The following is a 22,749-nucleotide window of genomic DNA, read 5'->3' as shown; positions in this document are numbered from 1 at the left end:
AGAAACATTTTAATAGAAGAAACAGTAAAAAGAAAAGGATCACCTCTGTAAGATCAGGACGGTAAATACCTTACAGGGTAATTAGATTCAAAACATAGAGAATCCCTCTAGGCAAAACCTTAGGTTACAAAAAGACACACGGACAGGAATATTCATTCTATTCAGCTCAACATATTTTATCAGCCATTTAAAGAAATCATAAGCTAACGCATATCTAGCTAGATTACTTACTAAGTTCTAAGACTCCATTCCTGTTCTGTCCCTGGCAAAAGCCTCACCCAGACAGACACAGACCCCTTTGATGTTCTCCCTCTTTCCAGCTTTTGAAAGTATCTTGTCTCCTCATTGGTCATTTTGGTCAGGTGCCAGCGAGGTTATCCTAGCTTCTTAACCCTTTACAGGTGAAAGGATTTTTCCTCTGGCCAGGAGGGATTTTAAAGGTGTGTACCCTTCCCTTTATATTTATGACACCATCACATACACCTCAGGTTTGCTACAGATCCACCGTCTTCCCATGTAGCACCGTGAGCTGCTGACCCCTTTCTCGTCGTTCAGATACGCGCAGTCACCTCCTCCTCTTAAGTGAAACCTGCCACACAGAAGCCAGGGAGCTGCAGTCAGGCAGAGGCTGGGCATTTCACACCAGTCCCAGCCAGGGGAGCCGTTCTCCACAGTGCAGGCCTGAGTGCGGAGCAGCTACTCTCCCAGCCCCTCAGGAGCAGAGCTCAGGACAGCAGGGGCTTTGCAGAACCGCTGACTGTTCCTGACCCTCTATGCTGAGCAGCCCACAGGGGTGCTGAAGAATGGACAGTCCCCAGCAGGACAGAGAGAATTTGTTAGACTGATTGTCAAAAGGGACCGGCCCTCTAACAAGAGGGGCAGACCATCACCAGAACCAGACGACTGAGCAGGAAAAGCGGGGGACAGGAAGGATCTCGCCTCCTTGAAACACATGGAGCAGAACCAAGATGACACTGAAAGAAGAAATTGCATTCAGGGGTTTCCTTCTCGGTTGATCTATAACTCTTGAGCTTTCCATTGGGCATGGGGGAAAAAGAGAGTGTTGAAGAAGTTCCTTTGTGAAAGCATGTGTTCCTTGTTTGTAACCCTCACGTAAGTCTCCCAGAGTTCATCTGGTGTGGAGGGTGGAGCTCTAGGGACAACATGCCTCTCGGGAGATTTGGGAGGGTTCAGCACTGGTTTTGGATCCTACAGCAGCTGATCTGCAGGGTCCCACATCCTAAGGAGCATACCAGACAGGGAGTCTGTACCCCAGGAGAATGCCACAGAGGCGCGAACTCAGGACAGTGTCTGGTAGCTCTTCAGACCCAGTGAGGCTGGAAGCAGGTGGGATCCAAAGGTTGGGTCCAATACAGCAGAATGGGGACTGTCCATTGGGGAGCCCTGACCCAGCGCCAAAAGAGCCTGATTTTTCAAAGTACTGAAGTAACCCAGACCAGAGAAGTGGGGGGGGTCTCCATCCCCCTCTAATGGCTGGCCTGCAAAAGAGCTTTATCAACCGGGGGGGAGTTTCAGTTAAAGAAGTGGATTCTTTCGCTCCTATGGCAGAGGCTCATGCTTCTACTGCTGAAGTCCCAGGGTTCAAGCAGCGCTGGTTTTGTGATCACACTTGGAGCCCACTGAAACCCATCGCGGGGTGTTGGGCAGCCATCACTACTGTACCCCGTTCCCGTGGGAGCCCCAGGCGTCCAGCACCTGTGAACCGCAGGCTCCTTTAACATCGGTGCCTTGTTGCGGATTCAGAGGCCTCACCAGCCAAGTCACTCAAACCTGCCGGCTGCAATCCCCAGCGGGACCTGCACCTGCCATGCAGTGCTCGGCATGCTGCCCTCTCTAGCAGCCACTGTTAACCTGAGCTCCCTGCTGCCTCCTTTCCCCAGGGGGGGTCAGACACCCCAGGGACCTTGCTGAAGAGGGCTGGGGGAGAACAGCGAGTGTCCCAGCTGAAATCCCAGCGCGCTGCGAGGGCATCTCTGGCTATGGCGGGCTCTGTCTCCGGCCCAGCACCGTGCTGCGGGGAGGAGCCGAGAGTTCAGGGACACGCCGGCTCCCATCGGTCTCCGATACACGCAGGACGCGAACGGACCAGGGTCGTGTCTGGTGGTTTCACTAGCACTGAATGGTGGATCTACCTGAGCTCAAACCGCTCAGACACCAGAATCCCCAAGCCCAGGGAATTAGTCCAGAGGGGTGAGAGAGACTCACAGGTGGTTGAATTTGGTGCCATTGGCCCATTTCCAGGGCTGACCCTGCTCCCTCCAGAGGCCGATCCAGTGGTCATAGACACCCTTATGGCGCAGCAGGAACGCCTTAAAGAAAGCTGAGGGACAGCAGGTATCATCCCCACCTCCCATGCTCCCCCCCACCGCCCCTCCAGGGCTCTGTGCTGCAGAGAATCCCAGTCACATATTGAAGGGTGCTCAGTTTATTTTCAGGGGGGATTTTCCCCTCCCTCTTGCAAAGCACAAGATCCCCCGGGCAGTCTTAACCCTCCCACCGCACACAGCAGCCCCACCCCAGTGCTCCCAGTCACCCACACCCCAAGTCCCCCTGAGCTGGGGGCAGCTGTTGGGTCTGAGCTCTCTGCAGAGACGTCTCTTCTCACAGAGCAGCCACCGCTCACCCCAGCAAGGCAGGAGGAGGGAGGGAGGCAAGCTGAAGTGGGAGGGGTCAATGTGAAAGGATCCCCTCCTCCCCCGCCTCCTCAGCTGGCTGCTCCTTTCCCATCCCCGCAACAGGAGCACTGACTGGGTTCTCAGTCCCACTCCAGCAGCCAGCAGGCCAGGAGATGCTTGAGCCAGCCCTGCCCTAGACAGAAGCTGTCTCCCTATTTGGGGAGGGGGGCAGCGGAGAATGGGCAATCCCTGTGATCACACACAGACAGTAGGGCCCTGGGCCCAGCCAGGGCTGGCGTTCAGCGGCTGGAAGTTCATTCACTCCGGCCTCCCAGCACGGGAGGGCTCACAGCTGCTCCTCACCCCACGGGGCAGAGCCCAGGTCCTGCTGCAGCAGCCATCCCTGTGCCCAGATTAGTGTCTGGCAACTCGAGAGTCTCTCACTGTTTCCTGCTCACTGTCGATCCCAGCCAGGGAGGCACCCGGGGCAGAGCAGCAGCTTCGGCTGTCGGTCCAGCTCCCTTCCGTCTCTGAGAAATAGTAGCATTTCCCTCGGTATCCCATCCAGCCGTCCGGGCACGAGGGGCTCGCAGGGGGGCACAGATCAGCTGATGAAAGCTGAGAGGTCAGCGCTGAGAATGAGACAGTCACATGGAGGGTAAGAATTGCAACGAGAATTGGGCATTTGACTGGTACGAAAATTGGTCAACTGACCAGTCAAATCTGTCAAAGAGTGGTCAGATATTTTAAAATACCAATTTATCAGAATTGGTTACCTCCCGCCAGGAAGAAAAAAGAGCAAGACGTCATTGTCTCCAGTAGGTTTAGCTTTCGATAGATATGGATCTACCTAATTTTTTAAAAAATGTACTTCACTGAGTTATTTTAGCTCAGAAAAAAAAGGCAAAACAATGAAACCAAGTTCTGGAAAGCACCAGTGAGGCTCCAAGACGCAATCCGAAAGGCAGGCTGCCTCCTACCCCCAGGGCTCTCGCTGGAGCATTTGACTGCGGCCAAACAGGCAGTCAATTGACCGGCTTGCCAAGCCCATTGGGACCCCCAGCTGGGGCTGGTCCACTGCAATCAGATGCAGGGGGACGGAGACGTTTGTCACTGTAAATTTGCCTGGCAAGAAGGATTCCAGGGACACTCCCAGCCTGCGAGGGACTGACACAGCTCAGAGCATTTCACCCCAGGCACAAGATCAACAGCTGGACGTTCAACCTAGCAACAAACAGCAGGTGAACAACTGAGAAGAATGTGGGAACTTTCACTCAGGGACATGAAAGCCACAAGGGGGCGCCAGAAACCACAGCCACGGGAAGTGACCTGTTGCACTGTGGGCCAGGAATGATGGAACTTAATTCACCTCCTACCTGCAGACTTTTCTCTCCCCAAACACAGCAGCAAGAAAGGCACTTTCTGGAAGCCCTCATGGCAGTGTAACCCTTTCAGAGCCATGAAAGAGCAGCAGTGGGGTCACCCATAAGTGACACCAAAGAGGATTTGAAAGGCCTGTCTAGTTGAGAGGAGTTGGACTCAAACCCCTCCAGATGTTTTCGAGCACGTCACTTTTGTTTGCACCACAGTAACTCGGTAGCTGGTTTTCAAGCCTTCCCATGTGGCTGGCGCTCAGCGAGGAACAGACACTCTAAGTTGGGAAGAGTTAGGAAACATGGCAGCGGTGATCAGAAAGCGAGCATGTGTTCACCTCACTCACAAGGCATGTCTGACCCTGTAGATTTCACTGTCCAGTGCACGGTAGCCCACACCCCTGCCCTACTGAACTGAGCAGAGAAGTCAGTGACGAACAGTTGATGGCACAGGCTGTCTCCACCATCCATCTCCAGCTCAGATGCCACATGTTCTGCAGAGCTCCCTGCACCTGCAGGTGTGTAACCAACCCTAAGCTCACAGATTCCCACCTTACACAGCGAGAACCAATGCTGCCCATTGCAACAGCCTGCCATTACAGCAGGGAGCTGGGATTCAGGGCGCATCTGTATCCGAGCAATCTGCACCAGTATAATCACAGTGACACAGTGACATCAGGGCAAACACCTCCTGGAGATGCGCTGGAGCAGTGCGGCTCGCTCTGGTAACTTCCTGCAGCGAACTGCACCAAGGCAAGCTCCTTTGTGCACCAGTGCAGTGCGTCTGCTTTAGCGGTTTGCACCAATTCAACTACACGGACGTCATGACATCGGCACAGAGGATTCCTAATGCAGACGGAGCTGGATTCAATCCCCTCTGCCAGCTGCTAAACCCTCCTGGGGCCCAGTGATCGGATACCAGGACAATAGAGAAATCCCACCCCCGACATTCCCCAGCACGCCCTGCCCCTGACAACGGGGGGATACAACAGGGTTCATGTTCACCGCAAACAGACACCCTCTGCATGAGCACACGCTGTCTGGGCAGCCCGGGGGAGTGAATGGTGCTAAGGGACCCTTCATGGCCAAGCTCAGCGATTGGGGGGTTTCCACACTGCGCTGGTGGAGGGGTCTTGACTTAATTCTATGGCTCATTTCAATAACACGGCAGCACCTGCCGTCCGGCCACAGGCGTGACCTGAAGATCCAGGAAGGCCAAGCTGGTAACCTCAGAGCAACACAGGGAAGGCAAAGGGCTCAGGGTTGCACTGCATCCTGTCCCACTGGACACCCTGGTCAGGGACTGCTTCATGGCGCCTGGCAAAGGTGACTTGGGTCCAAAGAGCTCAGAGATGGGCTGGGGGGGCTAATGTCAGTCAGATCGTCCTGACACAGAGAGTGCCCAGGTGCAGGGGTCTGGGAGGAAGATCCCCCAGGAATCCTCTGCCCCAGGGGCAGAAGCCGGACAGGCCGGGAGGAGAGAGTGAGTGTGGCAGGTCACGGGGGAATGGGATGCGCGGAGATCATAGATGGAGGGGAAGGGAGCGGGGCGGAAGCTGGGAACTCACCTGCCAGAGCAATGATGGCAGCAATCAACGCAGACCATACAACTATCACTGCAACCACAACTCTACAGGTTGGACTTTTCTTGCAGTTCCAAGGAGGGTCTGAAACAGAAAGACCCGTCAGGCAGGGCTGGGAGGACACGTCTCACTGACAGCACCGGGGCTGGAGCTGCCCTGCAACATGCACCGTTCTTGTCTAGTTTTTGTAAAGCTCTCCAACACCACTTTCTACAAACCATTACCCTCTGATCCCACTGAGGGTTTCCAAAAGTTAATGCCTGTCTCACCCACCGCAACCTGCAAGGTCTCGTGCCAGCAAAGGGAAGCTGCTCCCAGATCTGGAGCTGCATTCGCATGTCCTGAGGGCTGTCCTGCACCATGGTCACCACGGGCAGGTAGGTCATCAACCTCCATCTCTGTCCCAGCTGCAGGATGGCCTCTGGTTCCTGCTCCCTCAGGCACCTGGAGATACTGAAAAAGGGGTGGGGTTGGCAGAGCAGGAGAACACCCCATGAGGTTAAGAAATGGCAGTGAGAGCCTTTTCCCTCCCTGGGAGATTATGGTGTCCCTCTGTGGGGACTCCCTTCCTGGCAGATGCTAGTGAGCTATTGAAAGAGCTCAGCCTGTTTAGATTATAAAAAAGATTGGGTGGTGACATCATTGAAGTGTTGAAGTGACTTCATGGAGAGAAAATATTGGGTATTAAAGGGCTCATTAATCTATCAGAGAAAAGCATAACAAGACCCAGTGGCTGGAAACTCAAAAGAGACCAATTCGTATTAGAAAGAAGGCACACATATTCAACAGTGAGGACGAATCACCAAAGGAAGAAACTAGAAAGGGAAGAGGTGGGAATTCCTAATGAAGACTAGATGCCTTTCTGGAACGTGTGTAGTCAAAAATTAGCTCCTATGCTCTACAGAAAGCATGTGATATGCAGGGGGTCAGATGACACGCTCTAATGGTCTCTTCTGTCCATAAAGTCTGCTAATTGATGAAAAATGAGCGTAGCATGGGGAGAAGCCTCTGATGTTTTACTGTGTTCGGCTTGAGCCCACAATGAACGCTCATTGAGAGGGGTGATCCAGGGGAAGCAGCTCAAACATCCAATGTGGCTGGACAGGGGCAGGACATCAGCACTGCAGGGGAGGGGTGGGTGTGGCAGTGACATCACAAGGGCCTTTGGCAGGACCTCAGCCTATTGGACAAAGGTGGTAGGGAGGCGATGACCTCACAGAGAGATCTTGACATCAGCCAGGCAGGACAGGGGTGCAGGACAGGGGCCACCTCGGAGATCCCTGTGGCTTTGCTTCAGCACGTCTCCTTCTCGAGGTCTCTCCTAGAGGACTGAGAGAGCATTCACTTTCACATTCGTGAGCGCAAGGAGGACCCTCTTCGGAGTTTTCTCCTTTTCTTTTAGTGGTTTTGCTCGAAAACAGACGTCCCTGTATAGAAGGTAAGAGCCTCGGAGAGGTTTGGAACCTGTTCAGTCTGATCCATCAGGTGTCGGCTGATTTTTAGGAATGGAAAACACTAGATTGCGGGGGAAGCATTTTATTTCCGACCTAAGACTTTGTCCCTTAGAATTACTGGGGACATTGGGGTTTCTCCTTTTTGTTTTCCCTTTTCCTGTCTCTCCCTCCTTTCTCGTCTTCTCTTGCATCTTTGTCCTTTTCCCCTGCTTTCCTTTCACCACCAGGACCTGTCTGTGCGTGTGGAGTTGGGGACGGAGGGAGGGAGGGGGGGTTGCACTCCAACTCTCATTGCGGGAGGCCCTCCCAAAGACATGTGGCTGGAATAGTGCTCGAAGAGTGACTCCCTCCGGTGGTGACCCGGGACATCTGGTGAGAACTCTCAGCTTTCTGCTTCTCAGAGTCTCAATGCTGATTGGGGGAGTTTGGGGCTATTGTGAGGGAGGAGGCTCAGGTCCTTGTGACCCTCTTTTAAGACCAAGGAAATAGGGCATAACCAAACATGTATTTGATTGCTCTTGCCGCTTTTCTCCATTCATTGTCTTGGAGTAATTCACGATTCTCTCTCTAATGGGCTAGTTCTTCTAAAATACTTACTAAAGAATTAGGTTTTAATAAAGCCAAATGCAACCCCATACCTCCAGTAACAAAGGAGTCAGGCGGCACCCTACAGAATTGGGGACAATCCGCTGGAAAGCAGTGACCCTGAAAAGGATTTTGGGGTCATAGTGGACAAGCTGTTCAACATGAGCTGTCAATGTGAAACTGTGTTAAAAAAGGTTAAAGCCATTCTTGGCTGGATAGAGTAGTGAGGATGGAAAGGGAAGTGAAAGAGCATTGGTGAGACTGATGTTGGAATGTTGAATCCAGTTCTTGTTTCCACATTTTGAATATTATGTTAAAACAATTGGAGAGGGTGCAGAAAAGATTCATAACTGAGTGATGGGGATGATGCCCTATTATGAGACATTGAAAAAGCTCAATCTGCTTAGTATATACAAGAGAAGAATGAGAAGTGAGTTGCTTGACTTCATGGAGAGAAAATGTTGAGTATAAAAGGGCTCTTTTATGTCTCAGAGAAAGGCATGACAAAACCCCATGGATGGAAGCAGAAATCAGAAAAAGGATAATGACAATAAGACCCAGATTTGTAAGAGGGTGGTGTTAGGGGGCTTATTCCTTCACCCACTTACTTCCCTGGTCCTTCTCACATGAACAGAGAGCAACAATACCCGAAGTCCAAAGGTGCAAACAATTCGATGTTTATTGGGGTGAACTTCCAGCAAGCATGATTCCAGTTTCCTTCCTTAGTATCCTCCTTCCCAGCTCTGACACCACAGAGTCTTACACCTATGTCCCTGTTCCGATTCCTGCCCTTAGCCAAGCATGATTCCAACTTCCTTACTCCCATTCCCTGTTCCCATTTCCCCCTTTAGCAAAACATGATTCCAATTTTCTTACCCCCATTCCCTGTTCCCATCTCCCCCTTTAGCAAAACATGATTCCAATTTTCTTACCCTCATTCCCTGTTCCCATCTCACACACCCACATGCCCACCCCCACCCACACCTCCACCCCCCATTGACTACAGATTATATAGTAAAACTTGAGTTCTGCTTAGCTATACCTTAACCAATCATTTTCCTGAAATTTAACTAACCAATCCTAACATATTGTAACATGATTATGTAACCAATTATATCCCACCACCTCAATTAGTTTACACCTAGCAAAATTAATTATACAGCAGACAGGAACAATCACAGAACCAGACAGAGATTATACAGACAAACAACAGCAAAGTGGGAACTATAATGACAAAACAATACAGAAGTGAGGATTTCACATCCCAGCTATTGATAAGTGAGTTCTTGCCAGACAGGATGCTATCAAACTAAGTTTCCTTTCACATTTTCTAGGCACTTCCCTTTCTCTGGAGGTGATAGGAATACAATCCTGTCCTGATACTGCCTAACAGCCCAAAAGCACCTTATTTCAATGTGACTAGTTTGGAATGTGAGGATGTGACCGTTCGCTTCCCAGTTTATGGCTGCCTCTGCTGCTTAGCCAAAGGCCTTAGCCTAAGAACAGGGCCTCAGACTGTGACAGTAAGAGAAGGCCCTTACACCAGCAGACAGTGATTTTGATTCTTTCTTTTATACCTCTATCACTAGCCAAGTGATAAGAATACACCTAAATTCTTAGAGTATAGGCCTTTACAGACAGGCCTGAATATCTATATCCTAACAGGTGGTTTGTCATTGGCACAAAGTACCAAGAGAAATGATGGCTTCTCCATCTCTTGATCTCTTCGAATAAAGACTAGATGCCTTTCTGGAAAATGTTTGAGTAAAAGAAAAGCCCAGCTCTTCTGACATACAGGAGGCCTTAGGATACGCAGGGGATCAGATTAAATGCTCGAATGGTTCCTTCTGGCCATAAAGTCAACTAACTTGTGAAAACCTAATTGCGGCCTGGGGAAGAACTTCTGTGTTCTACTATGTAGTCGGTGTCACCTCACAAGGAAGTGACATTGAGTGGGGTGATCCAGGGGAAGCGGCTGAAACATCCAATGTAGCTGGACAGGGGCAGGACATCAGCACTGCAGGGGAGTGGTGGGTGTGGCAGTGACATCACAAGAGCCTTTGGCAGGACCTCAGCCTATTGGACAAAGGTGGTAGGGAGGCGATGACCTCACAGAGAGAACTTGACATCAGCCAGGCAGGACAGGGGTGCAGGACAGGGGCAAGCTCGGAGATCCCTGTGGCTTTGCTTCAGCACGTCTCCTTCTCGAGGTCTCTCCTGGAGGACTGAGAGAGCATTCACTTGCACGTACGTGAGCGCAAGGAGGACCCTCTTTGGAGTTTTCTCCTTTTCTTTTAGTGGATTTGCTCGAAAACAGACGTTCCTGTATAGAAGGTAAGAGCCTCGGAGAGGTTTGGAACCTGTTCAGTCTGATCCATCAGGTGCTGGCTGATTTTTAGGAAAGGAAAACATTAGATTGTGGGGGCAGTATTTTATTTCCGACCTAGGATTTTGTCCCTTAGAATTACTGGGGACATTGGGGTTTCTCCTTTTTGTTTTCCCTTTTCCTCTGTCCCTCCTACCTTTCTCTTCTTGCTTTCTTTGTCCTTTTCCTCTGCTCTCCTCCCACCACCAGGAGCTCTGTGTGTGGAGCGGGGTCCGGGGGGGTTGTGGGAGGCCCTCACAGAGAGGGGAGACTGGACTAGTGCTCCGAGAGTGATCCCCTCGGTGGTGACCGGGGCCATTCTTTGGGCTATTTAATGAGAACCCTTAGCCTCCCACCCCTCAAAGTCTCAACCTTGATTGGCTGAGGAGGGGGCTATTGACAGGGAGGAAACTCTGGTCTTTGTTGTTCTCTTTTATGACCAAGCAAATAAGTCACAATCAGTTATACGTTTGACCAATGTGGATGCTGCTCTCCATTCATTGTCTCGGAGCAGTTCATGATCCTCTCGAACATTCCAGTTCTTCTGAAATAATTGCTGAATAATTACTATGAACAATTGTTGGTCTGTAGCTCATTTGAGAGCAATTCTGCTACTGACTGGCTGCATCAGCTAAGACAAGTCCCTGCTCCTTTCTCAGCCTTCGTTTCTCCTTCTGTCAAGAATGAATAACAATCCACTCCCACCTACCTCACCATGGGTGGATGCTGGGGATCCACTGAACAGTGTCACTCGGAGCAGTGCAGACTAGGGGGTGTCCTATCACACTGAGCCATATCAGATTATAACCTGATATTCAATTTGATTTGTATTTTATTGTTTTGAAATTGTGAAAAGCAGCAACTACTTAGCTCAGAGTGAAGCATCTCATCCAATTTTCTAGAGCATAGTGTCTCCCCTTTGTGTATGACGAGACAGTTGAATGCACTGTGACGGACAGGAGATGCTCTTGTTTTGCAAACAGATATTTTTGCAAAGAATTTTCATCCTACTTGTTATGATTTCAAGAAACAAAGTGGTTTCGTTTGAATGGATTTTCTGACAGAAAAAGGTTTCCATGAAAATGTTCACCCCTTATTTCCTGGGCCTTATCCCTGCCTCTGGGGGGTTGTTGTCTGTTAGTTAGAACAGGAATCAGGACAGTTGTCTTCTCTTTCTGGCTCCGTCACCGCTTCGCTGTGTGACACCTTGGGTAGGTCCAATGGGAACAGGGTCAATTCTCTAACTCCAGGCAGCAGGAAGCCTGGGTGAGATAAGGGATGTTAAGGCCATCTGCGAAGGAGAAAGGGATGTTTCCAGGTGTTGAATGTCAAGAACTCTAAACTTTGCTAAAATGGATAGGCTCGAGAAACAAGAACTAGTTGGGGCCAAACTTTAACCATTGTCTTTTATAAAGCCCATTCAGGAATGTGAGTCCCAGAGAGCCATAGAGAGGGGGAGCAACTTGCCCAAAGTCCCACAGATCAAGAGGCAGCAATGGAAGCAGGAGTGACACTCTCTCTCAAAGGCAGGGGGACCAGACATTAGGGCCTGGTTGCAATTGCCAGCTGTGGGAGGGAGTGTGCGGCAGTGGTCAGTGAAGGGGTCCATCCATGGCTCTGACACTCGGTGTGACCCTGTGGTCGCAGCTGAGGCCCGTTTGCCGTCAGTAGGGTTGGGGTCCCATGGCTACAGCCCAGTGGGTTTGGGAGGCTCCAGGAAGGTGAGTAAAGTGCTGGGATGTCAGGATCCCGGAGGCGCTGTCACCTCCGCCCTAGGGCCGTGTTCTGCACCCCCTGCTGCTGGCTGAGTTTCTCCGTCCCTTGGCAATCAGACAGACTCTTGTTTTCACAGCCAGTCGATCGCCCTCGTGTCATCACCCTGCCTGCTGGCTGGGCAGGGTAACTCCTGAGGTCACCACCCTCTCCAGCCTGCCTTGGGCTTGGAGAGTGAGGAGGAGGGTGAGGGACGTCTGCTGACCCTGAACATCCGCCATCCATTGTACCATCACTGAGAGCACGTGAGTGGCATTCGGGTTCCTCGGTGTCTTCCCCTCTCTGTCTGGGGGAGAGACTATCTCCAAAGGGGGATTTCATTTGCAAACAGCCCCCAAGAGCCCCTCACTCTTAGGCCAGGCAGGGGCTTCTCCAGAGCCGTCTCCAGTGTGTTTGGAAAGGTTCCAGCAATGGGGCTTCCCAGCCCTTCCCCTCCCAGCCCTTCCCTCCCAACCCTTCCCCAGGCTGAGAGTCTCTGAGGTGAGCCAGACCCTGTGAGCTGCTGAGCCTGGAAATCAATGGGGAATGAGGAGGGCTCTGTGCTTCCTGTGCCGAGGGCCTTTGTGACTTTGATGTGAGGAATGATTTCCCAGGAGAAGTCCGGACTCCTGGCTTCTGTTCCTTCTCTAGCCTGGGTGGGAGAGTGGCCTGGGACGACAGGAGGGGACTGCTTCTCCAGAGTAACCGATGGTCTTTGGGACTGACCTCATTGCTGGAAAAGGATGAGACTTCCTGGCTATTGCAGCAGCAGGGATTAGGAGGGGGAACGTTGGGAGCGGATCATGCAATGAACTCCTGCCCGTGTGTGTAGATGGCACTCCCTGCACTCCTGTGCGGGCAGAGGGGGCGGCTGTGGTTGGAGGAGGGAGGAGGAGGGACGGAAAAGGCCCAGGAGTGAAAGGCTGCCTTGAGCCCAGTCTCACCCCTGCTCCCCGCTCGGTTCCAGGATGGCCAGGCTCCTGCGGATGTTGCGGAGGAAGGCTCTGCAGGTGGCCCCAGAGCCTGAGGGAAGCAGCTGCCGTCTTCCCAAGGGGCAGAGCAACCCCTGCATCCCTGCTGGCGGGGAAGCAGCTCCCGTCCAGGCCAGACGGCGGAAGTGCCCGGCCTTCTGGAAAAGGACCCCGGCTCCCGGCGCAGGCGCCGAGCTGGGAGAGGCCCCGACCAGGCCCCAATGGAGCTGGCCCAGGCTGCGGTTTCGCAGACAGGACCCAGCCCAGGAGGGGCGCCGGGCAGGGTGGCTCTGGGGCTTGTTGTGTGGGCAGCAGCGGCCCCAGGAGCCCAGCCCTCGTTCCCATCAGGAGGCATCGCCCTGCCCGGTCTCTGAGGACCTTCCAGCCCCTGCAGGCCAGGAGGGGGAAGGTCCCTGTCCCAGCACCGGCAGCTCAGCATGGGACAGCGGCAGCACCTGGGCCTCTGGCAGCAGCCAGGCCAATGGAGGCCACTGCTTTGTTCCAGGTGAGGAGCCAGGCTGGGCTCCGGGAGGGCTGAGGACGGGATGTGAACACCCTGGGCCCAGATGCTCTCCCAGGGATACGGGGGGGGGGTCCCAGCCCAGGTGTCTGGCCTGAGCCCCGCGAACCCCACGGACAGCAGCAGCCGTCACACAGCTGCCCCTTCCGCACGGGGACCTGGGGGTGGGGGCATGAAGAGCTGCTGCCACTTTGGTCCTTGCTGCTCCAGGGCCGGGGGAATCGGCACCTCCCCTGGAGTCCTGGCCAGTGGAGGGGGGGTTCTTCTCTGGGCTTCTGCAGCTGTTGGGGGCTGAAGGCATCCCTGAGAGGGAGGTTTGGGGCCCCATCTGCCCTGGGTGCCTGAGGTGGGAAGGGGGGTCTTGAATCCTGCTCTGCCCACCACGCCCCTGTCCTTCCCTCCCTGGTGCAGGGACCCCCCTGGATTCGGAGCAGGAGGAAGGGGTGGACGTGGCCAAAGATGAAGCTGCTCTCAAGGTCATCCGAGAGCAGCTCCAGTGCAGAGATAAGGTACAAATGTTCCCCACTGGGCTGGAACCAAGATTGTCCTGTCCCTTCCCAGGATCCCCACCCCCTGCCGAGGGTCTTGTGCCTCCTGATCCACCACCCCCAATGGGACCCTTTTACATCCATGATGTGGGACCCCCAAGATGGGGGTGTCCCACAACAGCCAAAGTCATCTCCCCCCACAGGCACTGTCCCAGTTCCTGATCCTGCTTGTGTAGGAGTGGGGGGGGATTTGGACAATAGGCGGGTCCCCACAATCCCCCATTGAGGCCTGAGCCCTGGAGCTGGTGTGGGTGGGGCAGGAAGGTCCCTCATTAACAGGTTGTCTCTCGCTATACCCCACTCCCGGTGGGTACAGGATGAGGGGCAGCAGCTCCTGTTCCTTCAGGCCACCTACCCCGCATGTCTGGCTGCACGGGAGAGAGGGGAGGACACGATGGAGCCGCGCTGCTGCAAGGCGGCTGTGGTGAAGAGGATCGTGGTGAGTGAGACACGCCATACGGCAGCTGGAGGGAGGGGGAGAATTGTGGGGCTGGGGGGCAGCTGAGAGTGGGGGACAAGGAATCTCATGGTCCCAGCTCAGTCGTCGGGATGGGGCTGAATGGGGGCAGTTTTGACAGGGAGGAGGAGAGAAGGGGATTTGGAGTGAGCTGGGCAGGAATCCGAGAAGGGGGACAAGTCGGATGGGCAGGAAGGAATTGGAGGAGCGGAAGGTGGTGGGGGATCCTGCTGGCCATGTGGGGCACTGGCTGTGTCATCTCCTCACTGGGAGGCATCAGTCGGGCCTGAATCTCACACGCTCCTTTGTCTCTTTCACGTCTCACAGGAGCTCATCGAGGAGCTTCCCGATGACTCGTCACCCAGCGCCGTCCTCGCCCACTCCCTGGCTGCAGTGGGCTACCTCTGGTACTGAGACAGCCCCACCCCCCCACCCTGCCGGCTCCCCTCACCCCAGTGCTGCTCAGGCCCAAGGCTGGGAGTCACCGTCACTGTCCCTCCCAAGTCACCTCCCAAGAGTGGCGCCTCTGGCAGAGATGGAGGGGTGGGGAGGGTCACTCTCTCCTGGCAGGGCTCTTCTTTTCACTCCCATAACATGACAGGGGCCTTGGGGAGGGGCTCACTCCCGGGCTCCGATACAGGAGGGGCAGCAGGCTCCAGGGAACAGCAGCTATTCCTGTCCTGCCACTGTCTGTCTGGGACACCTTGGCCTTGTCATTCCCTAGCGAAGTGCCTCAGTTTCCATTCTCGCCAGCCTGTGCCTCTATCCCTGTGGCTTGGTGTCTGTCTTGGCGACAGTCCCACCCAGTACTGCACAGTCTAATAGCAGCTCCTCTCTCTTGCCAGCACCATGAAACCTGCCCTGGAGCCAGCCCTAGAGACCCACCTCTTGCGAGCTGCCCTTCACTCCGTCTTCACCCTAGGCACAGAGAAGGACACCACCGGCATCCAGGTACTTTCTCCTCCATCCTCCTCCTCTTCCAGAGTAGTCCTTGGTCCCTACTCCCTATATTCGCTGGAGCTCCATCTTTAGGGGTGGGGTAGTGGAGATGGAACAAGCTGCAGGCTTGGATCCTTCCCTCCAGCAGGGAAGAGATTACCCCTCCCTGGGGGATTTTTCTTTCTTTCTTTCTTTCTTTCTTTCTTTCTTTCTTTCTTTCTTTCTTTCTTTCTTTCTTTCTTTCTTTCTTTCTTTCTTTCTTTCTTTCTTTCTTTCTTTCTTTCCTAAGCCGTGTTTGGCCCAGAAGCCCAGGTTCCATCCATAGCAACTTGGCTGTTTCATACTCTTCTGCCTACAAGGCCCTCTGCAGAGACCTGCTAAGCTCATGGATTAAAGCTCCAGGGGTCATCAATTCTTGCAAATTGCCTGCAGTGGGATGTGAAGGAGAGAGGCCAGGAGATGTGTTTGGGAGTCTCCCCAGTGCTTCCCAGAGACCCCTCTTCCCATCCTGTGGCAGGTGTAGGCCCAGGTTCCCTAACTCTGACCCATGCTTTGCAGACTCTGCAGAAAGTCATCCCAGAGGTCCTGGATGCCATGCTGGGGAACCTGCTGGCAGAGTCCCCAGACACAGACAGGCTCCACTTCATCTTGGAGGTGAGCCCCATTTCACCGTAACTCTTTGGGGGACTGGTAAGGAGAAACTGGAAGATCCATTTTCTACTCTGTCCTCCTAGCTGGGTCCCCAGTGGGCCGTCCTTGGTTGGTGGGTCAGTGCAATGTAGTGTCAGGTCCTTCCTTCTTGAGGAACAGAGGAAGGAGCTGGGACTCCAAGCCAGAGCTCTGCCTGGTTCTGCTGAGCACTAAGCACAGGGCTCCTGGCTGTCTTGGGGAGAGAGAGTCTGAAAATCCACCCTTCCCCCTCCCCTCCAACACACAGAGCCCATGAGATTAGGGAGCTACTTCTCAGAGAAGAGGCACATGCTCCTTCCTAGAGAAACAGGAGGGCCCCAGGGAATCAGCCCTTCCCTCTGATCTGCTCTGAAATTCCTGGGGGGATTGTGCTCTCAGTCACTCCCTACTTCCCCCCAAGGATTTGCATAGCAAGGAAGGGCCGAGGGTTCAGTCTTCTTTCTGGTGAACTGTTCAGGAATCAGGGATTCTGGGAGGATGGGACCAGCCCCTAGATTGTCCCAATCTAGAGAGATGCGGAGAAGTTGTGACCTGAAGGGTACAAGCTGCATCCTGGGGGAAAGAATCCCCTTCTAAAGCTCTGCCATCAAGGACTCAGCTATTCCCCCCTGCGCAGAATGTCTCAGGCCCCTGGGGCTGGAGGCGTGGGGGGCTCATTTGTAAAGCAGGAGCAGCTGGCCACTGAGTCTGACCTGCCTCCTTTCCCCACAGCATGTCAACCTCTGGGTCGTGTCCAGGGTGTCGCAGGAGCGAGCCAGGGCCATCAGGAGCAGCACAGCCCTGCTGAGATACACAGTCACTCTCCCTGAGTTTGACGTAAGTGAGCTCCGAGCCCAGCTTGCTGGCTCCAGGCGGAGTTGGGCTGGCTCCAGCGGGCTGCAGGATCTGCTGCTGCTGCCGGGGCTGTGGCTTAGGAGGGTTCTTCATGGGGAGGCAGAGTCAGAGCAGGACTGAGCTAGCTTGAGTCAAGTTCTTCTTGTCCTGGTTCAGTGTTCCTTTAAGGGGACCATGCTCCAGCCCCTGCTTGGCATCCCGGGCTCCCTTGGCAGCAGAGCAAATGAAGGCTCGATCTCAAGCTCCTCTCCCCAGCATCTCCCGTAGAGGGGCTAAGGGGAAGGAGCCCTCTGGCCCAGGGCAGACAGGGAGCTGAGAGGAAAATGCTGATGGAGTCCCCTCTGCTCTCCCTTCCATTAGATCTCAGCCGAGTTCCTTCAGATGGGTCGCCATGTGGCCCAGCTGGCTCTATTTGTCAGCGATCCAGACAAGGACATCAGCCGGCAGGCCAGGGAGGGGACTTACCGGCTCTACCAACTGCTGCTCCAACAGAAGGGTAAGGAACCCAGCTGGGACACGGAACCCAATAGGGGACTGAGAGTGACCATATGTTGATAATGGGACCCTAGACCATTTCTCTCAGACTGACCCCAGCCGGAGGACAAGTCTCTCTCTGCCTCTGTTCTTCTCCACTCTACTGTGGAGCCACCAAAGGGATTGGAAGGACACAGAAACTGCAACCAGAATGAGGAGAAAAGTCGCTCTCTTTCTCTCTCTCTCTCTTCCAGGTCTGACCATACATGACGTGGAGGATCTCTGGTGCTATGACTGGCACCAGGACAGAAGGCTCTTAGGCTACAAGAATACAGCCAGAGTGGGGGAGGTAAGGGCACTGTGCCAGGGCATGACACAGCTCAGGGAGTGTAGCTGGCTGGGTTCCCTGCAGTGGAGGCCTCCTGAAGACAGGAAAAGAGCCTGCTCCTTATTTCCAGCTCACAGTTCCTCATCCAGCAACCAGTGGGACACGCTGGTGCCAAAGGTCCCACACTGGGACTGGGCCAGGAGTCTCCTTGTTCTTGTCAGGCTGCAGGTTGGATTCCCCTTGAAGAAACCAAGGAGCTGCAGAGGCCATTCCCAGCGAGGAGAGAAATCATTAAGCTGCGGGGAAGAGACCTTTGGTCTGTCAGCTCCAACCCCCTCCTCCCCTCAACAACACACGCACACTCCTCTAGCCGCTGAGGTGCAGGAGATCTCTCTGCTGGAAGCAAGACAGAGTCCCCTGTCGTCTCTGTGCCCTGCACAGCAGAGTGGGCCTGCTCACCCACATTAGAGATCCATTTCCAGCCCATCCTGGCCCCTGCCATAAATTGCCTTCCCGAAAGAGCCACTGGAGGCTTTGGTCCCTCAGCATCTGCGACCTTTTAATAAAGGGGCTTCCGTGAGCCCTGGGACCCTGAAAGCCTCCTGGGGAATGAACTGCCTTGGCCACAGCAGCTCTCTTCCCCGCCCTTTGGGGCACTAGACGCCATTGTACCGCCAGGACTTGGAGGCTGGCTCTGGGCAATCTACTCGAGCTTCATGTCCTCTTGGTTTTAGGTCTTTGAAAAATTCTTCTCCGTCGGGCAGAGAAGATCCTTCGTACAGACAGCATTGCTGGCCATCCACGACCCCCTGCTGCGTGTCAGCCAGGCTGGGCTGGTGCTGGTCTACTCCCTCCTGGGGGAAGCCCAGCAACTGATGGGGGACACGGTAAGCAGCTGCAATCGACTCAGAAGCTTGGGGTGGGACCCAGGGCCTCATTCCCATCCTCTCGCCATTTGCTGGCCTGGTAGCAAGGAGCCCAGTGGGGACTTCTGGCCTTCATGGACTTCTGTTCTTAGGATGTGGTGCTCTGCTATCACTCCTGGGAAGGACAGGAGAGTCCCCTAAGTGCCCTCTGGGAACCTTTCCTGCCCCACAGAGCTGCACCCATTTCCCCATGGCCTAGTGTCCATGTCACCCCAGCCACCATCGAGAGTTGCTCCCATCCCTGGCATCCTGGGAGGCCAAGGACTGACTGGTGATGGTGACTGACTGAGGCACATGGGCGTGGAAAGCTGGTCTTGCTGCTGGTAGGGCCTGACCCGCTCTCGAGAGATTGGGAGGATTCAGTCGTCAGGGCTGCTGACCTGCCCCATTCACCAGGGCTGCCATCCTGTGGTTTCAGGTTTTGTCACTGGGGTGTCTTGGGGAAAGGTCTCAAGCTCTCCCCATTCCACTTCACTGCTGCCAGAATCCCTCCCACCCACCGCCACCCTTCTAGAGCCCCCTCCCTGCCCTACCTGGGTGGGGATGGAGGTAGGGGTGGAAGAGAGGGTTCTCCGAACTTGAGCGGTGTCCCCAGGTGGGTTGGAGGTGGAACAGCTGTCAGGGGCACTGATGGGGAAGTGGCAGGAGCTCACCCTACAAGGAGGGGGGTTGGCACTGAAGGTCACTAGAGAGGACAGCAAGCCTCCATCCTGGGGGTCAGGAGGGTGAATCTACCACTCAGACATGAGCAGCTGCTGCGTGGAAATGATGGTGCTGGTTCCAGGTGCCCTTCATCCTCCCTGATTCCTGGGGAGTGTCTCAGTCTCTGACATGTTCTCGTTCCCCTGCAGCATGAGGATGTCACAGCCAAGGTCATGGGCCAGCTTCACATGATTCGGCACTTGCACCAGATGCCCGAGGCGCTGCAAGGGCTGTGGCTCATCTGATGCTCTTCAAGGTTCCCCTCCCTGTTCAGCAAGTCCTGCTCCCTGCTGCAGGTACTGCTGTGTCTCACTATAAATGGGGGACTAGTGGAAGCAGAAATGGAGGCCCCTGGCACTCACAGGAACTCTCTCCCATCTCTGTGGAGCTGTGTCCTTCCCACGGCCCCCCAGATATCTTCATCTGGGGCAGGAGCTCTTTCCCTCACACCCATATCCCTCCCCTCTTTCCTTGATCTCACCCCCATCCCATTTCCCATGCTCCCAGGCAGAGATCTTCCTGCCCCATATGGCGCAGAAGGACCTTTGCGTCAGGGCTACAGACTGTCTGCCCAACTGAAGCTCAGGAAGCTCCACCTTTGAGGAGGTGAGGATGGGACAGAGGCTCCGGGCTAGCTTCATCTCCTGCCCTTTATTCTTCCTTTGGCCCTTCTCTGGGCTCTCAGAGTCTGACATGAAGAGGAGCCTCCTCCCCCCGTGTCTTCTAGGTCCTGGGGTGTGTGACAGCCTCCCAGATGGGTGCAAGCAGTAGTAGTTCTCAAAGAGGCCTAGAGGGAAGAGCCCACTCCCTCTTGGAGGTAAGAGCCATTGACTTCTTTGGGCAAAATGGGTTTCTTGGGGGAGAAATGGGATCCCTGCTGCATAGCCTGGGTGGGAGCTTCCCCCATCCCTGGGACAGAGACATCTTCATCAGTGTGCCACCCTTTTTTGTTCCAAGCAGGAGGCTCCCCAGAGAACTCCTCCTCAAACCTCTTCTCCTGGGAGCGTTTCTGGGAGGAGGCTCCCGTCCCTCAGTCTCCAACTCCATCATGCAGTCTCTTTCACCTAACATCTCCGCTCTCCAGCTCCACTTGCCGCAGCAGGACAAACGGACCTTCAGCTCGTAGGGAACAGACTCTGACCTCCTTCTGATCAGCAATGGGGTTTCACCATCCCCTCAGCAAACCTGTCAGCCGGGCTGGACCGGATTTGAAGGAGGAGGGTATCTAACAGGGTGGCTTGGCCTATGGCTGCCTAGCCTGGGGCTAGGCCAAATTGATGACCAAGTGAGCCCCACCTGAGGGGAAACAAGGGAAAACAGCAGCAAAAGTCCAGAAGCAGAGCGAGCTGTTCAGGAGATGGCCTTGGGCCAAACCCTGGAGTCCAGGGTAGGACTGGCTTCTCTCACTGTCCCTAAGGAAGGGGACATAGAAGACCATAGAAACCCAAGAAGGGCAGGCCGAACCGAAATCAGGCTGAGGAAGAACTCCCCACGAGGGTGGAAGGCCTTGTTTCTGTTCAAGACATTTTGGGACTTTGTTTGCAAAGAGCACGACCCAGGAAGGAGTGGAGTAAAGGACAGTCACCTGGTTGGAGGGCTGAGTTCCCAGCCAACAAACTGCAAGAGTGAGTATGAGCGCGGTTGCTAGCCCAGCGAGAAAGCAATGACACAAGGCCTGGCCAGCATCTAGCAGTGAGTGAACTCTGGTACACACCCAAAGTGGCCGTGTTTAGAGCCCTGGGTAGGCTCTTCTGTGGGAATTTCCCATGGGTCAGTGGGGCCGGAATCTCTCCTGCTCCTTTGGTTTCTTTGGGCTTCCCACAAGATGTCTGGTGAACTGCCCTTGGACTCTGGGCCCAGCACCGCTCAGAAATTATTCGCTACCTTCAGAGAGACAGGGCACAGCTCAGCCTGTTGGGTAGGCTGGAGAATCACACTTCACTCGAACACACAACACTGAGGTGGTTTGGGAAGTATAGTAACAAAGAAGAGATTTAAGTGATACTAAGCAAGAGAAAGAGACAAATTTCAAAGAGAGAAACAAAACACAACACACTTTGTAGTGACTAAAACTGAATCTTAACAAGTCACACTCTTTGCCTTAGCAGTTTCCAGACTAACATCTCAGCTTTCCTTACAGACCTTCTTTGATGTCCCTGTAGGGTAGAAAACTTCTCTGTCGAATCCGCTGATTTGATTGCTTCGTCTTCTGGTTTCAGACCCTCTGTTTTCCTTCTGGGGTGCCTGGACCCTTATTGTAACATCTCTCTGGCCCAGCCTCTTACACAGATGTGTGCTGCAGCCAGCCCAGCGCAGGGAGCAGTGGGGACAGATGATCTCCTCCTGTCAGACCAAGCAACAGGGGTCCCATTGAGGCTTAGATGGAAGATCCCAGGCATCTCCTGGAGGTAAGAACCGTCCACTCTTCTGGGCACTTGGGGCTGTTGCAAGAAAGAGGGGGCTCCTGTTCCATAGCCTATTTGTCCTCATGACTGTGTTTTTTTCTTCTCAGAGGATGCGCCCGGGACCCTGGAGACTGTTTCGTGCAGGAGGTTTGAGCAGGGAGAGATCACTCACTGTCCTGACCCATGGGTCATTAACCCGGGTCTGCAGGGTTCCTGGGAGCAGCCACCCTCCAGCACGCCACCTGGAAGCCTACGAAAAACAGCTTACCTAGGACTGACGAAGTCCAGACCCAGTTTGAAGCTCCTATTGGCAGAGTCCCAGAGCAGCTAATCGGCCCCCGGGACCTCCTTAAACCAGCAGCAGGAACAAGAAGCTTTCTGAACAGCCGAGAACCTCCCCGGCTCTGGACCGTGTGTTGGCTGTTCCTGCTCCCACTCCCCAGGCTTGATTTCCTGGCATCTGGACTCAGGGTGACTCACCTGACTTGAGGTTCTGAACACAATTTGTTCTTTTGCTTTTGCTGTTCCAGTGTCCTGACCCAGCTGACTCTCGACTCCTGTCTTGTGAGTGTGGACTCTGCCTCTTACCACTAGGTCTGGCTGCCCATGACCCGGCCATGACAATGACTTTTCTACAATTCCTCCAATGCCCTTTTCTGCTCTCCAGCTCTGCTCTCCCAGCAAGACACACCGATGCCTTGGCTCCCAGAGTCCTGCTTATCTGCTAGTCAAGGGCTCATGGGGAGTGTTTGTCTTGCCCCCTCCCCCACCACAGCTGCTTGTCCTCGGGGACTCTCCCTAGCGCAGAGGAGAATCCGTCCTGGCAGCAATTCAGGAAGTCACAGAGGGATGGTCTGCTCAGCTCTCTCTGCAATGCCACTGCCCGAGACCATTACGAGTGGGTGCCCAGTGACTGTGCCAGCAGCTCCTTGAGAGACTCCTGGGGGCAGGATAGTCGTGTTTCACGATGACCGCGGGAAGCCATGCGAAGAGTGCGGCATTGAGGAGACTCTCCTGCTGTCCCAAAGGGTTTCTGTTCTCCTGCACGGTCAGACCATGGGGCCAGGTTGCAGAATGGGGAAGAGCTGTTTGGTGACGAGTCCGAGGATTCACCATACAGGTGGCAGCAGCTGCAGATCCTGAAGTCCCTGTGGTCGGGTTACCATGCGTCCGGAGTTTCCCGGACATGTCCGGCTTTTTGGGTTTT

The 22,749-nt window shown here is 54.3% G+C and overlaps 2 protein-coding genes and 1 long non-coding RNA gene across 3 annotated transcripts in view; all 3 read left to right on the top strand.

Annotated features, from left to right (window-relative positions):
• Window positions 1-12,764, top strand: part of LOC144929467 (uncharacterized) — a 30,549-nt gene extending 17,785 nt beyond the window's left edge. Inside the window, exons 3-4 of the long non-coding RNA XR_013634690.1 lie at window positions 11,849-12,014; window positions 12,716-12,764. This is a non-coding gene — a long non-coding RNA (uncharacterized LOC144929467). The remainder of the gene's footprint in view (window positions 1-11,848; window positions 12,015-12,715) is intronic.
• Window positions 12,765-12,995: 231 nt separating this feature from the next.
• LOC144929459 (maestro heat-like repeat-containing protein family member 7) lies at window positions 12,996-17,265 on the top strand. Its single transcript, XM_078848892.1, has 8 exons — window positions 12,996-13,224; window positions 13,651-13,748; window positions 14,104-14,226; window positions 14,572-14,651; window positions 15,090-15,195; window positions 15,742-15,837; window positions 16,585-16,689; window positions 17,068-17,265. The coding sequence occupies exons 3-8, from the start codon at window positions 14,182-14,184 to the stop codon at window positions 17,260-17,262; spliced, it is 627 nt and encodes a 208-aa protein (XP_078705018.1). The 5' UTR covers window positions 12,996-13,224; window positions 13,651-13,748; window positions 14,104-14,181; the 3' UTR covers window positions 17,263-17,265.
• A 127-nt stretch (window positions 17,266-17,392) lies between these two features.
• On the top strand, window positions 17,393-22,003 carry LOC144929463 (uncharacterized). The gene is made up of 7 exons (XM_078848895.1): window positions 17,393-17,530; window positions 18,244-18,396; window positions 19,287-19,433; window positions 19,823-19,954; window positions 20,098-20,762; window positions 21,357-21,545; window positions 21,650-22,003. The coding sequence occupies exons 1-3, from the start codon at window positions 17,393-17,395 to the stop codon at window positions 19,380-19,382; spliced, it is 387 nt and encodes a 128-aa protein (XP_078705021.1). The 3' UTR covers window positions 19,383-19,433; window positions 19,823-19,954; window positions 20,098-20,762; window positions 21,357-21,545; window positions 21,650-22,003.
• The last annotated feature ends 746 nt before the right edge of the window (window positions 22,004-22,749 follow it).

The sequence above is a fragment of the Lepidochelys kempii genome, chromosome 14 (genome assembly GCF_965140285.1).
Source record: "Lepidochelys kempii isolate rLepKem1 chromosome 14, rLepKem1.hap1, whole genome shotgun sequence".
NCBI lineage: Eukaryota > Metazoa > Chordata > Testudines > Cheloniidae > Lepidochelys > Lepidochelys kempii.
This window is presented reverse-complemented; position numbering and strand designations above follow the sequence as displayed.